Genomic DNA, 14,509 nt, shown 5'->3' with positions numbered 1-14,509 from the left:
GAGACCAACTGACGACACAAGGGGTGGGCAGTTTCTTCCAGCGAGCTGAGTTCATTGGCTCCTAAGGAGCTGCCGCTCATCGCCAAAGGAACGCTGATAGGCTCGCCCCGTGGAAAGAGGCGGGATCTTTGGGGCCCTAACAGTGCCAGTTCTAAAACTAAACAACTGTCTCCTTCAGCTCCTGCTGTTCAGGGAGGTCTCTTCTCGCACTGCCAGAGCAACCAAGATTTTAATTTGACCGTGGTTAAATGACCCATTTGGACCAGGCCAGCCAGGCAGGATGGGAGAGCGCCATGGGGGTTCTGAAAGGTACCGCAGCCCAGTAAGCCAAGGCCTGTAGCAGCATTTTCCGAAAAGGTGTTTATGTTGGGGTGGGGCCCCTCGCAGCCAGGAGTTTTCACTCAGTAACTTTTGTGGGAGGCCTAGTGTGTGCTGGAGCAAATAGTGAAGAAAACTGCATAGAGAACCACAGAAATATCTTCTGAAACTTTGTGAGGAAATGCCCACGGGGTCGTTGCTTAATGGGACTGAGTCAAATGTTAGCTGACCACCTACTATGTGCCACTCACCTTACAGACTTCTATCTCATTTTTACATCACAACAGCCCCTCAGAGGACGGTGTGATTAGCACTTTAGAGATTAGAAAACGGTGAGAAGTTGTCACGTGCCCAAGGTCACACAATTATGGAATGCCAGTTCTCTTCCTGCCACCTTGGAATATGCACTGTTTGGGAAGTTCCACCTTCATGGAGTTGAACTCGTCCTCTAAATTGGAGAAGGGAAACTCAAAAGAAGGGTTGAGTTTTGCAAAACCCCCCACTGAAGAAAAAGAGCCCGATTGTAACGGCCTAGACTGCATCCAGTTACTATCTGAGCAAAAGTCAGGGGCCAGAATTAACAGCTGAATTCTGTACCCTGGTTAACTTCTCTGGAGCAAGTCATTTTTGTCCCTTCTTTGTTTGCCCAGTGATTTGCAGTAGGATCTTGGGAAATAAAATTAATGTAATTGTATATATGTGCACATACCAAATATATATGTGTGTACACACACACACACATCTGTCTTTGGTGACAGCAAGATAATGAGAGGAGCTAAGGAGTTGATTTCCCTCTTAGCAACTAAGCTTAGGGTGGAGAGAACATCAGTGGGAAGAGGGGGTAGTTACAAAGAGATGAAGATCGCTGGTTGGGTCCTGGGATCTGCTGCAAGGAAGGAAAAGTGAGCACAGGGAGGTGGCTTGGGCTATTGAGTGTGTTTTGGGGATAACCATATTGTGTTTTGTTTGGCTTCCAGTGTTTTTTTTTTTTTTAAACAAATTTGAACAAACCTATAAAAATCAGGACACCTTAAGAATTTAGATTTCCAGGGGCGCCTGGGTGGCACAGTCGGTTAAGCGTCCGACTTCAGCCAGGTCACGATCTCGCGGTCCGTGAGTTCGAGCCCCGCATCAGGCTCTGGGCTGACGGCTCAGAGCCTGGAGCCTGTTTCCGATTCTGTGTCTCCCTCTCTCTCTGCTCCTCCCCCGTTCATGCTCTGTCTCTCTCTGTCCCAAAAATAAATAAACGTTGAAAAAAAAAAAGAATTTAGATTTCTGTCTCTTAAATAGAAGATCTGGCAGAACTGGGCAACAAGGACATATGACCGTATAGATGGGGCAGGATGTGCTCTGGTCTTTCACAGTCTTTATCACTGGGGAAGCGCTAACACCTCACCAGTGTTTCCACTTACATTGTCAGCCCAGCTGTGCATTTGAGGTTGTAACCTATGAGCTAACCCCTCTCTACTGCTTCAACTTGGTACCATCTTAACCCCAGCCTTTGGTCAACTCCTGGTGGACATTGTCAAGCTCTTTTCTTCCTTAGGGCTCTGTATTTGATGTTGCCTCTGCCCAGATGGCTCTCCTCTTCCCCTCCTCCTTCCCTATTCAGTTCTGGCTGATTTAAATCTCAGGTTTGAGCTTAAATGATAATTGTCCAGAGGAGTCTTCCCTCACTAAGTTATCTAAAGCAAACTAATTTTGTCATATTATTTATAACAAATGGTCATAGCTTGATTTGTTTGCATTTGTTTGTCCTGTCCTCCATATAGGCTTGTAAAGGGGAAGAATCATTTGTCTTGAATGTAGTTATTTCCTTAGCCCTTAGCCAGGTACCTAATACATGCAGACATTCAAATATTAACAAATGTAGTGAGAAAAGATGGCAGGCATTGCTAATAATCAGAAGTCCTGGGTTCTAGTTCTAGCACTGTCATCCTGGACTATATTTAATCTCATTTGCAAAACTAGAACACCCTTCAGATTGCTTCTAAATCTAAAAATCTAATGTTCAACGTCCTTTGCAGTTTACAATGTGCTGTGACATCACCCAAGCCACAGACTATTAAATCTGATTCTTACAACAGCTGGTTGACATAGATTCTGCTTAGAGATTTATCACCTTCTAGAATGTACAGATATGTACAACTGAAGTGAACTTTAAAAGGCAAAATATCAATGAACGTATCAACTTGGAACTGCATGGTAGAAGACAAGCTCAGAATAGAGAGAATCTAGAATACTTCCTAGAGAAAGTGGTTTCAAGCCCAGGGGAAATCTGATTTATTTGCTCACAAGTCTTTGAGCCCTTGTTTACAAATCCATTGGAAGCCAATAACTGTCTTTTCACTGCCTATATTTAGAATTGGCAAGAGATTCCAAGATTACTGAGTTACCACTCAGAAAACTATGCAAAAAGACACTCCCTAATATCTTTTTAAACTTACCAAATCTCACTTTGTCCAAATCCTATCTACTTCCAAGGCTCAACTTGCCAATAATGTAATGTCTTTTTTCCCATTCTTTCCTGAAGGGATTTTTGTCTGTATCATTTCAGCTATCTAGTTCAGTGAACACTTAGGCATATATGTACTATAACATTATCTTGAGCTATTATTTAAATCTTTTGTATTGTTTAAATTTACCTGCATTTATATTTTTTCTCCTTTCCTCTTTCCTTCAAGTTGGAAGGAAACAGTTGGAAACCTGTATTTGGCTTCTGATGCATCCTTTTCTGTCCAACCTCAGTGCAGTTCTCATAGTAAACACTCAGTGTTAATGGATTTGATCTGCCTATGATATTAGTTACCCATTCTTAGTAGAGAAGGGGTAACTAATTATGGAGAGTTAATTTCAACTTCTTCAAGCATAACAAGGAAGAGAACTAATACACATTGAGCCTCCACTAAGTGCTAAACATTAATAGATACTTTTTTTTTTAATTTTTTTAACGTTTATTTATTTTTGAGACAGAGAGAGACAGAGCATGAACGGGGGAGGGGCAGAGAGAGGGAGACACAGAATCTGAAACAGGCTCCAGGCTCTGAGCTGTCAGCACAGAGCCCGACGCGGGGCTTGAACTCACGGACCGCGAGATCATGACCCAAGCCAAAGTCGGCCGCTTAACCGACTGAGCCACCCAGGCGCCCCTAATAGATACTTTTCATAGATTATTCAGTGAGAAAAGGACCCTAAAAAATAGACTTTATTCTTTTATGGATGAGGAATCAGTTTAAAGAGATTAACTTGTACAAGGGCCAACTATAGTAAGGTTTGGGCTAGGGTTTGAACTCAGCCTGTCTGATTCCAAAGCTTCCCTTTTTCTGGATGTTCTGCTGTTGCCTCTTTGTGGATATACCCCCCACTTCTGTAGTCTCTTCATTACTATACTGCTTAGATATTCAGTGTAATAGAAAGCTAAAACTTGAGGGGTGCCTGGGTGCCTCAGTCGGTTAAGCAGCCGACTTTGGCTCAGGTCATGATCTCGTGGTCTGTGAGTTCGAGCCCTGCCTCAGGCTCTGTGCTGACAGCTCAGAGATGGGAGCCTGCTTCAGAGTCTGTGTCTCCCTCTCTCTCTAGCCCTCCCCCATTTGTGCTCTGTCTCTCTGTCTTTCAAAAATGAATAAATGTTTGAAAATTTTTTTTAAAAAAGCTAAAACTTGAATTTCAGTACCCTCAAGAACCCTGGGAAGTGCCCCCCGCCCACATCTGAGGCCACCTTTGACCTTCCAAATGATGAAGACTTATTGCTGAGCTGCATCTTGAGAGGCACAGACAGAAGACCAGAGACATCTGCTCCCCAAGGTGACTGGGGCAGGAGAGAGACAGAGAGGGGAATTTGGAAAAGCTACCCTTTTCTTTAAACAAGAAACTTTCCACGTTATGAGTGATCTTCATTTTCTCTTTGCTTACCTGTATGTCCTAATTTTCCCAGAAAGAACACAGTAAGTACAGAAAAAAATCTTGCTACCTTCAGGGTGATTTTATGCCCAGGACTTCCTGGGACTTCAGGAAGATTTCATCCAGCTCTGAGGTGAAAACGCTATAGACTATGATATTTTGCATGAATTTTGTTTTTACATGTCCCAAATTAATGTTAGTCAATTTTACCTCAAAAAAAATTCTTTTGTTAGACCCTAATCCACTGATGTCATGGTATTAGGAGGTAGGGCCTTTGAGAGGTAATTATGTGTAAATGAAATACAGCTCCCTTGATGTAATTAGTGTCCTTATAAGAAGAGAAAGAGACTAGAGCTTTCTCTCTCTGACCTGTGAGGACATAGCAAGTAGGCAAGCCAGGGAGGGTGCCCTCACCAGACACCAATTCTTAGACTTCCCAGCCTCCAGAACTATGAAAAATAAAATAATAAGCCATCTAGTCTATGGTATTTGTTATAACAGCCCAAGCTAAGGCTGTAAACCTCCTCCTTTCTCTGATGGAAATTGCACCAGCTCCTAGAAATGGACTAGCAGCTTTGGGATTGCCCTCCTATCTAAGGTACCAGGGAAGCCAGAAAACCAGAGGTTCCTTTTAGGTAAGTCCTCACTGGTCTGAGAACTTGTTGGCAGGCGTTAGAGGAAGAGTTTAAGAAACATGTTTTGAGAGATTCTGTTCCTTTGTCCCTACTCATCTCTGACCTCTCCAAAAATATTTGAGAAAACAGTCATAATGAAAGATTGGCTTAGAGATAGCAGGAAACTTTGTGAAATCCTGGATTCTGGGAATGGAAAGAGATCTTAGAAATCTTTAGTTCTTTCTCCCTGTTTGCCATTCACAACATGGATGACATAGTGGCTCATTGTTGGTCCTAACTAATTATTAGAAAGTAAGCTGCAATATTTTCCCCCATCCTTTGCAGTGCCCTCCGGGGTTTTGAGGAATAAGGCTGTTGCCATTTCTGGACAGCAGATCTTCATTGGGTTTCCCTTTTCTAATCTAAACATCCTCAGTTCTCTGAACTCCTCTACCCAAGACTCCTTAGCATTCCACTCACCTCTTAGAGGGAACTTTCTTGCCTGTCTGTATCCTCTTTGAGGTTCCCAGTACTGGACAAACAGTTTGCATAGCAGGGTAACCAGTGAAGAGGATGGTGGGAATGCTCCCCTGCCTGATGTATAGATGGAATATCTAAGGTGACACCAGCCCGTTTTGACAGCTGGGTCACACTTTGGCCCCTGGCACACGTTAATTTGGTCAGTGTGAGCGAGTAGAAGCTCCTGCATGCTAGTATCATAAGACACTCGAGCTGGGCCAGAGGGAGTTAAGAGATCTATTTACGAAGAGTCTTTAGAACAGCTTTCCCTTCCACCTCCATTTAATGTCACTATCTACAGTGGTGTCTTCCAGAGGCATCTTTGGGCCTGGGAAAGGGGGAGGCGGGGACGGAAGGCAGTGGAGGGACAGTCATCTCTAGCTTTCAGAGTTAAAAATTTGAATCTTTGTTCTTGCCCCAAATTAATTCTTGAAATATTTGTTGAGTGCCATTCATGCACTAAGCACCAAGCTAGATACTGGCAATATAGTGGTAAGCACAACAGATGTAGAGCTTATAAAATCTGATAGGGGAAAAATATACTAATTAAATAAATAATCACACAAATAAGTATATAATTCCAAAATGTGATCAATGCTTTAAGAGAAAAGTAGAAGGTTCTATTCAGATGTATAATGGGAAATCTGACCTACCCTGACCTAATCTTTAAGTCCTTGAAGAGGTAACACTTAAGTTTCCATCATCAAAGGAAGAGTATGAGTTAACTAGACAAAGAGGTGGGGGCAGTTATGGTTGGAAAAGTTATGATAGGTAGAGGGAAGAGTGAAGGTCCCAGGCAGGAATGAGACGATGAGCCTGATTCCATCACAGTAGGGCATAGTAACATATAGCAAGCTGTCACTTGGGACATGGGTTGGTCAGCTGAGGGATGGGTGGGGAAAGACATTTATTTTGGTTTATGGACCAGATGGCAGGGAGGCAGTAGCTGGGCCTCACAACACAATGATCAGTATCTACATGATAATTTCTATATCATCAGGTAGTTATTGACTTTGTGTCAGTAATCAGTTCAGATTGATCTGGCAGTCTCCCTTACTACATGTTGACCCCAAAGCCATGTTTTTATATCTATCCAACCCTGGAGAGTACCCTCGAGGCAGGAACTGAAGTTAAGAGCTGGGGTATGGGAGTTCCTAAATCCCGTGGCTGCCTGATTCATAATGGCTAGCATGAGGCCCAGCTGCCTCTAGGAAGCGACAGAACAAAAAATGACAAGCCAGGGATGCCAAGTCAGTCACTTCCTGTTTATTACGTATCTTTTATGCTCAGGTCCAAGGTGACAGGGCAGAGTTCACAAATGTGAGCTCAGCTCTTCTGGGCAGAGAACTTGTTGTCAGTGGTGCCATCTGCAGGGCATTCAGGAATTTGCCAGGAATTTGTTGGATTGGAAAGGGAAAATGCCCTTTTCTCTTCTCTCTCATTCAAGTCTCTTAATCTGAAAGGTACAATAGGGCTGAAAGACTCCTATTCCTTCTGATGTTTTGGCAGGCAATTTAAGGCCTCTGGTCCTACCAGGCCAGGCTGATCAGAGGGCTGATATCACTTCCCTTCTTCTCTGCCAATGATATCTGTTATTTGGAAAAAGAAAAAAAAAAAAGAAAAAGGAAAATGAGGCACTGGGCTCCTCTCATTTTAAGGTCACCTCAAAGTGGCTAAGGATACTGCGTTGTGAAGGTATTTAAGCATGCTGGTGTTTAAAAAAAAGGTGGGTGGGTATAAATTGAAAGTCTTCATGTAGTTAAGGTGAATGATCGTTATGATTATTGTTATCATCATCATCATCCTTACCATCTCTAAGTAAACCCTTCTTGGGTTTTACTTATGTCTCTTTCTTTTCTAAATAGATTGCTCATTTTCCTTTGCCAGTGGCTTTGGCATCTCACTGAGTTGAGCTGTCAAGTCCTGGGTACCTTGCCCCTCATCTCCTAAGCTTAGATGCACATCTCTAAACTTCAAGTCCTTCCAGATGTGATTGTACTATTCACCACCCTCTTCTGAGAAAGGAAGAATGGGAATCTGTAGTGCAAAAGGGAAAATAGGCCTAGAAGGTTAAGAGACCCTGACTAATGACAGAACAAAAAGTCAAGTGTCTCAGTCTGTTTCCCAGTCCTTTCTACCCTGAAACTCAACTCCTCAGGAGATGCTTAAAGAGACCTGGGCCTGGAAACAGAATGAATACATTTTACAAACCCCTTGGGTTTAATGTTGATATTGAATAGAATAATAAAGAATCTGTCCTAGGGGGGAAATAAACAGTCTTTTTACTTCCATTAGAGCATTCCATGGGCCATAATCATGGCCAGGCATTGTGCTTGCTGCCAGGGCAGAGATATAGATAATCAGACCCAGTGCCCCCCAAAGGAATACTTGGTGGCATTTCCTGGCTGCCTTGGCATTTCATTATAGGCATCCCCCCTGCCTCCCTCCCCCAGTCTCCCACTTGGTACTTCATGTCACCAAAGGTTTTGAGTACTTGTAACTACTAATCATCATTTCGACATATAAGATGATTGGGAACAGAAGGGACAGAGGGAATACTGAACTCAAGCAGCCAGTTGGATCAGTAACGACATAATTAGAGTATAGAGAGGATTAGATAGTCCAGGAGGAATGTAGATAGGAGGTGTTTATTCTAAAGGATAGCTTAAATTAAGACAACAAAAAAATTTTGAGCTTGAACTGTAGAAAATGGAAAATCTCTCTAGAAATTTCCTCCTTTTTATTTATTTATTTTAAAATTTAAAAAAAATTTAAATTTTCTTTTGAAAATGTTTATTTTTGAGAGAGAGAGAGAGAGAGAGAGAGAGAGAGAATCTGAAGCAGGCTCCATGCTGGCAGTGCAGAGTCCACCAAGGGGCTCAAACTCACAAACTGTGAGATCATGACCTGAGCTGAAGTCAGAAGCTTAACCGACTCAGCCACCCAGGTGTTCCAATTATTATTCCTTATTAAAAAAAAATTTTTTTTGAGAGAGTGCACACGAGAGTGGGGGAAGGGCAGGAGAGGATGGGAGAGAATCTTAAGCAGGCTCAATGCTGAGCATGGAGCCCAATGTGGGGCTTGTTCCTGAGATCAAGACCTGAGCTGATATCAAGAGTCAGGCACTTAACTGAGCCACCCAAATGCCCCAACATTTTATTTTTAAGTGATGTCTACACCTAACACGGGGCTTGAACTCACAACCCTGAGATCAGGAGTCACATGCTCCTCCAACTAAAGCAGCCAGGCACCCCAAGCTTCCTCCCTTTTAAAAAATCAAATATATCAAGCATACAGGGAAAAAAAGGATAATATAAGTGGTATTGTTCTATACTATAGAAACGTTAAGATTTAGGGGTTTGTATGTAACTCCCACTGATTCTTCTCTCTTGTCAATGTGCAGTTTTCTCCCCCACTGAACAGGACTGACGTGTAACAAATAGGATATTGTAGAAATGAGAGTGTGAGTTGCAAGGTTAAGTCCTAACACTGCAGTTTCCAACTTGTCCTCTCTTGGATCACCCATTCTGGGGGAAGCCTGTTCCCATGTCCTAAAGACACTCAAGCAGCCCTATTGAAGAGAGGTCCATCTGGTGAAAGAACTAAGGCCACCTGCCAACAACCAGCACCAACTTGCAAGATGGGCAGGTGAACCACCTTGGAAAGTAAACCTTCCAGTCCCAATGAAGCATTCAGGGAACTGCAGCCTCAGTCAACATCTTGACTACAACCTTATATGAGAAATCCAGGGACAGAATTATGCCAGCTAAACCACCACCGAATTCCTGACCCTCAGAAACTTCCTGAAGTAATACACATATATTATTTTAAACCACAAAGTTTTGGGGCAATTTGTTATGTGGCAATAGATAAAATTGCAAACAACTACATACCTACTACCAGCTTGTCATCTTAGCATTTGGTTTATTTATTACAGATTTTTAATTTTCTTTTTTAACATTTTTAATCAATTTTTTTTGTTTTTTTATTTATTTTGAGACAGAGACAGGGTGAATGGGAGAGTGGCAGAGAGAGAGGGAGAGAGAGAATCCTAAGCAGGCCCATGCTGTTAGCACAGAGCCTGACGTGGGGCTCAAACTCATGAAACCAGGAGATCATGACATGAGCCAAAGTCAAGAGTTGGATGCCTAACTGACTGAGCCACCCAGGCTCCTAGATTTTTAATTTTCTTAAAAATATAAACCCCCCACCTCCAACACACACACAAAACCCATTCAAAATAGAACAGATGCAGTTGAAACTCTGGCTTTATCCTGTCCCTGCCTTGTGCCTCAGGTCTCTGAAAAGGCACCACTGCACACGCTCTATGGAATGTGTGCTTACTTCCCTGATTTTAGGCCATCCAGGCCGTCTTCCTGAAGAGCAAACTCTTCTCCACATTGATTTGTTGTTGTTTCCCAGGCTCTGGCCTAGCTACTTTTCCTTCTTGTTTTGCAGAAAAGAACAGAGAGGGTATTTCAGAGGGTCTTCAGATGGCTCACATAACCGACTTCCTTTGTGAGTTCAGCACTAACTCAAAACCTTCAATCCCCATTTGGTCACTAATTCAGCTTAGGGTTCCTCATGGTACTTTAAGGCCCTGGCATTTGCCTTCCCGAGACCTGTGGTGGCTGCAATTGTGTTATCAGTCTACAGTGCCACCCAAGAGAGCTTTCTCTCAGAAATATGTGACAAATCAGATCATTTCTTTCAGGAGTAGAGAACTATTTTGTAAATTTGTAGGGAAAAAAATGGAAAAATTTTGGTATTCCCTACTCTTTAAACCAAGGATCAACATCTCCAGCCAAGCTTAATAGCCCCTATACTTCCTGAATTTCAAATGTACGTTTTCTCTAAACCGTCTATCTGCATCCTGTTTGCCTGTCTTCTCCATAGTCATTTAAATGCAGCCAAACTATATACCTGAAAGAATGTACAGTATGTTGGGGCACTTGGGTAGCTCAGTTGGTTGTATTGGAGTCTTGAATTTGGCTCAAGGCATGATCTGTTTTTGAGTTAAAGCTGTGTGGGGCTCTGCTGAGCCTACTTAGGACTCTCTCCTGTCCCTGCCCCTCCACTCCTACCCCCCCCCCCCCCCCGCAAATAAACTTAAGAAAAAATGTATGCTACACCAAGTACTGTAAATTATTAACCCTATCCTAACCTGTACAATGTTGCCACTTCACCGTCTCCTAAAGCACTGCTCTTGCAAACATCCATAGCTTTGTTTTTCCTATACCCATGCCTCATTTGGTTTTCCCCTATGGTAGGATTTTTATCACCAGGAATTCTGATCCTGACACTCCTCCCTCCCAATAGGATAGGGCTAGAAACAGCTTTCACCTCCTTGTGGTCAAATGTTCATCTAGCCAGCCATTTTGTTGTACAAGGGTTATTTTTCCTAACCCCCCTTTGACCTGCATTCTGAAACTGAGGTGGTATTAACACATCAGTGTCAAAATCTAGCTCTCCTGCTTTTCCAGTCCAGTGCGCTCTTTTCCCCATACAGGCAGCTACACAGAAAGTGGGATCCTTGGTATTACAACCCTGTTGCAGACTATCTTCCAGATGTAGATGAGTGGTAGTACATCTTGAATTGGAGAAAGCAATTTAGAAGAAGCACAGAAGTCAAACTTCCTTTCATAAAGCCTTTACTTTGTGACATGATGCAAAAATCTGACAGGTACACATGGAAAAGTAAGACATGGTCACAGTTAAAAGTGGAGACAATCTAACCAGAAGCTTTAATGCCTGTCAGCTAATGTTGAAGCTTAAGTTCTGAGTGTGACATGCTGCAGGGTTGAAAGGAATGGTAATTAGTATTCCTCTCCTTCCTCTTCACCCTCTCCCTCAACAGAATCCACACCAACTTCCTCATAATCCTTCTCAAGGGCAGCCATGTCCTCACGGGCCTCAGAAAACTCTCCTTCCTCCATGCCCTCACCCACATACCAGTGAACAAAGGCACGCTTGGCATACATCAGGTCAAACTTGTGGTCCAGGCGAGCCCAGGCCTCAGCAATGGCTGTGGTGTTGCTCAGCATGCACACAGCTCGCTGTACTTTGGCCAGGTCTCCACCAGGTACCACAGTGGGAGGCTGGTAATTAATGCCAACTTTGAAGCCAGTGGGGCACCAATCCACGAACTGGATGCTGCGCTTGGTCTTGATGGTGGCAATGGCAGCATTGACATCTTTGGGAACCACATCACCACGGTACAACAGGCAGCAAGCCATGTATTTACCATGGCGAGGGTCACATTTCACCATCTGGTTGGCTGGCTCAAAGCACGCATTGGTGATCTCTGCTACAGAAAGCTGTTCATGGTAGGCTTTCTCAGCAGAGATGACAGGGGCATATGTGGCCAGAGGGAAGTGGATGCGGGGATAGGGCACCAGGTTGGTCTGGAATTCTGTCAGGTCCACATTCAGGGCTCCATCAAATCTGAGGGAAGCAGTGATGGAAGACACAATCTGGCTAATAAGGCGGTTAAGGTTAGTGTAGGTTGGGCGTTCGATATCGAGGTTTCTACGACAGATGTCATAGATGGCCTCGTTGTCTACCATGAAGGCACAATCAGAGTGCTCCAGGGTGGTGTGGGTAGTGAGGATGGAGTTGTAGGGCTCAACGACAGCAGTGGAAACCTGGGGGGCTGGGTAAATGGAGAACTCCAGCTTGGACTTCTTGCCATAATCGACAGAGAGACGTTCCATCAGCAGGGAGGTGAACCCGGAACCAGTTCCCCCTCCAAAGCTGTGGAAAACCAAGAAGCCCTGAAGACCCGTGCACTGGTCGGCCTGTTAGAAAAAAGGAACAGAGAAGACAGATTATAATAGACCTTCCCAGAATTACAAAGCATTTCTTCACTTACAATATCTTCATTGACGTTTATAAAATGACACCAAATAATTCATGTTGTAGTTGAAAATTTAAAAACCCTATCAAGGAATAATTTACCAGTTGTCCTCACTCCATTATATTTCTATTCTGTGTTTGAAAAGAAAAGATCGTATTTCAAATGTCTTCCTTAGGGTCATTATTTACTTTATTCTGGAGAACAAACATACCAGTTTCCGAATTCGGTCCAAGACAAGGTCGATGATCTCCTTGCCGATGGTGTAGTGCCCTCGGGCATAGTTATTGGCAGCATCTTCCTTGCCCGTGATGAGCTGCTCAGGATGGAAGAGCTGGCGGTAGGTGCCAGTGCGAACTTCATCTGGAAGAGAAAAACAAAGCAGCCACCCGTCACTCACAACCTGCACACACCTGCTCCACCCCAGGGTGTCAATGGAGCCCTCACGACAGACCTCCTGTCTCAAGAGCCCTGAGATCTCCCTTGGGTTACTACTGAGGCCAACTCACCAATGACTGTGGGTTCCAGGTCTACAAACACTGCCCTGGGCACATGCTTGCCAGCGCCCGTCTCACTGAAGAAGGTGTTGAAGGAGTCATCTCCTCCCCCAATGGTCTTGTCACTTGGCATCTGGCCATCGGGCTGGATGCCGTGTTCCAGGCAATAGAGCTCCCAGCAGGCATTGCCGATCTGAACACCAGCCTGGCCAACGTGGATGGAGATGCACTCACGCTGTGGAAAAGTAGGTTAAAAAAAAAAAAAAAATCAGCATTAAACTAATCTAGTACTTGACTGTGAAGCAGAACAAAATAACTTAATCAATCTTACAAATTTCCCCTTCTAAAACTAGTTAAAATGTAACATCTTTTCTAGGAGAGAATCACTACTTTTTAATCGGCATTGCTTTTAATGTATTTCTTTTCACCCTGTAAATTGGGAAGGTCTCGTTCCAGACCAAGAAAGCTTAGTCACAGCTTTCTCCTTTGGAGCACCAAGATAGGGGGGAGGCCATTCATCCAGTGCTCAGGCTTCAGAATTCCATTTTAGACTAGGCGGCCAGATTTCCGGGCAGCTACCATCACAGGAAGCACGTGGCCAGAACAGTGCAGAGGAAATGTCTGGCCACAGGGACAAAGGGCGGGGTTTTGCGGCACAGGATGAATGAGCAATTCAGGGTGTGTGCGCGCGCGCCCGCGCCCGCCTGCGGCCAGCGGGACCGCGCAGCTGCAGACACACGCAGCGGCCACGTCTGCTGAGGTGCTACCTCGGCCAACCATCTTCTGCTCCCCCAGGCGCTAGGCTTAGCCTAGCACCCCCACATCAGTCAGGGCGCAGCAGGGGATTATCAGCAGCCCAGATCTGGACCAAGATCCGATTTCCATTCTCTCAAAATCCCCCACCGCCACCAGCTGCTCCTACACGCATTCCTAACATAGGTCAAGGGACAGATGGAGTCTAGAAGCTGTTGGGAGCAAATTATCCTAGTACGCTGGCGTACTGCAGCACACTGACACGGAGGATTCTCCACATGTAGCTTTTCTTTCGTTAAAAACAAAAAAAAATTCAGGCTAACAGACGACACGCCCTACAGTGGCGGACGCGCAGGGCCCCAGCGCGCACGCGCAGACTGCAGGGGCGGTCTCCCGCCGCTCCCTGGCGGGAAGCTAACGGTCGCGCGTGCGCTTTTGTATTCCGGCTCCTTCCCGCCTCCGCTCTTCTCGCTAAGGAGGAAGTGAGGGCGTGGAGAGCCCGCGCGCGCTCCCGCCAAAGCCGGGGAAGGAAGGGGGGATGGGAACGCGCGGGAAAGGACTGTAGGGTCTCGGGTCACCGCACCCCGGAGTTAAGGGCTAATTGAGAGCCCCAACCACGGTCTGGGGAGCTGGGGCTCCGCCATCCCCTCCCAGAGACAGAGAAGAAAATGCGCCCCCCCCTTCCATGCCCCAGCCGTTCTCACTACTCCCACCCTCGCCTCGCTTTTCGCTCTCCAAAACGAGGAGCGCTGATCTCTGGCTAAAAGGCCGTCCGAGACCGCCTGGCTGGCTTTTCCCGTTTTTCCAGAGCGAGGGCGGCGCCGCGAGTGGTCCACTCACCATGGTGGCTAAGGGTTAGCAGGCGTAGGCGACAGGAGCAGACACCGGGTCCTGGTTACCGTCCCCGACAAGCTAAGAGTCGAGGTAAGTAACGCACTGAAGCGGGGGCGGTGCCGGAGCCACTTAAGTAGAGGTTCGGGGAGGGGCGGGCGGGCACAGGCGGTGCCACTGCCGCGGGCCCCTCCCCCGGCCCGTCGCGCCCACTCGGCGCCCGG

General features: G+C 45.3%; 1 protein-coding gene and 1 long non-coding RNA gene across 2 annotated transcripts; one reads left to right on the top strand and one right to left on the bottom strand.

Moving 5' to 3' along the window:
• Window positions 1–6: 6 nt before the first annotated feature.
• On the top strand, window positions 7–11,994 carry LOC147579189 (uncharacterized). The gene is made up of 4 exons (XR_015253643.1): window positions 7–309; window positions 3,989–4,122; window positions 6,861–7,046; window positions 8,755–11,994. It is a non-coding gene; the product is annotated as an uncharacterized LOC147579189 (long non-coding RNA).
• LOC112870580 (tubulin alpha-1B chain) lies at window positions 10,986–14,433 on the bottom strand. The gene is made up of 4 exons (XM_086713492.1): window positions 14,295–14,433; window positions 12,714–12,936; window positions 12,419–12,567; window positions 10,986–12,148 (listed from the first exon to the last, which is right to left on the bottom strand). The coding sequence occupies exons 1-4, from the start codon at window positions 14,295–14,297 to the stop codon at window positions 11,168–11,170; spliced, it is 1,356 nt and encodes a 451-aa protein (XP_086569618.1). The 5' UTR covers window positions 14,298–14,433; the 3' UTR covers window positions 10,986–11,167.
• Between the last annotated feature and the right edge of the window lie 76 nt (window positions 14,434–14,509).

The sequence above is a fragment of the Puma concolor genome, chromosome B4 (genome assembly GCF_028749965.1).
Source record: "Puma concolor isolate L17-30 chromosome B4, mPumCon1.1.hap2, whole genome shotgun sequence".
Taxonomy (NCBI): domain Eukaryota; kingdom Metazoa; phylum Chordata; class Mammalia; order Carnivora; family Felidae; genus Puma; species Puma concolor.
Note: the sequence above shows the minus strand (reverse complement) of the source record. Positions and strands in the feature narration are given on the sequence as shown.

What these genes read in the sequence shown, in the direction of transcription:
- LOC112870580 (XM_086713492.1), bottom strand. An exon ending in CCTGGAACCCACAGTCATTG is followed by an intron (nt 12,568 to 12,713) that starts GTGAGTTGGCCT and finishes TTTCTCTTCCAG; the next exon opens with ATGAAGTTCGCACTGGCACC. An exon ending in TGGACCGAATTCGGAAACTG is followed by an intron (nt 12,149 to 12,418) that starts GTATGTTTGTTC and finishes TTTTTCTAACAG; the next exon opens with GCCGACCAGTGCACGGGTCT.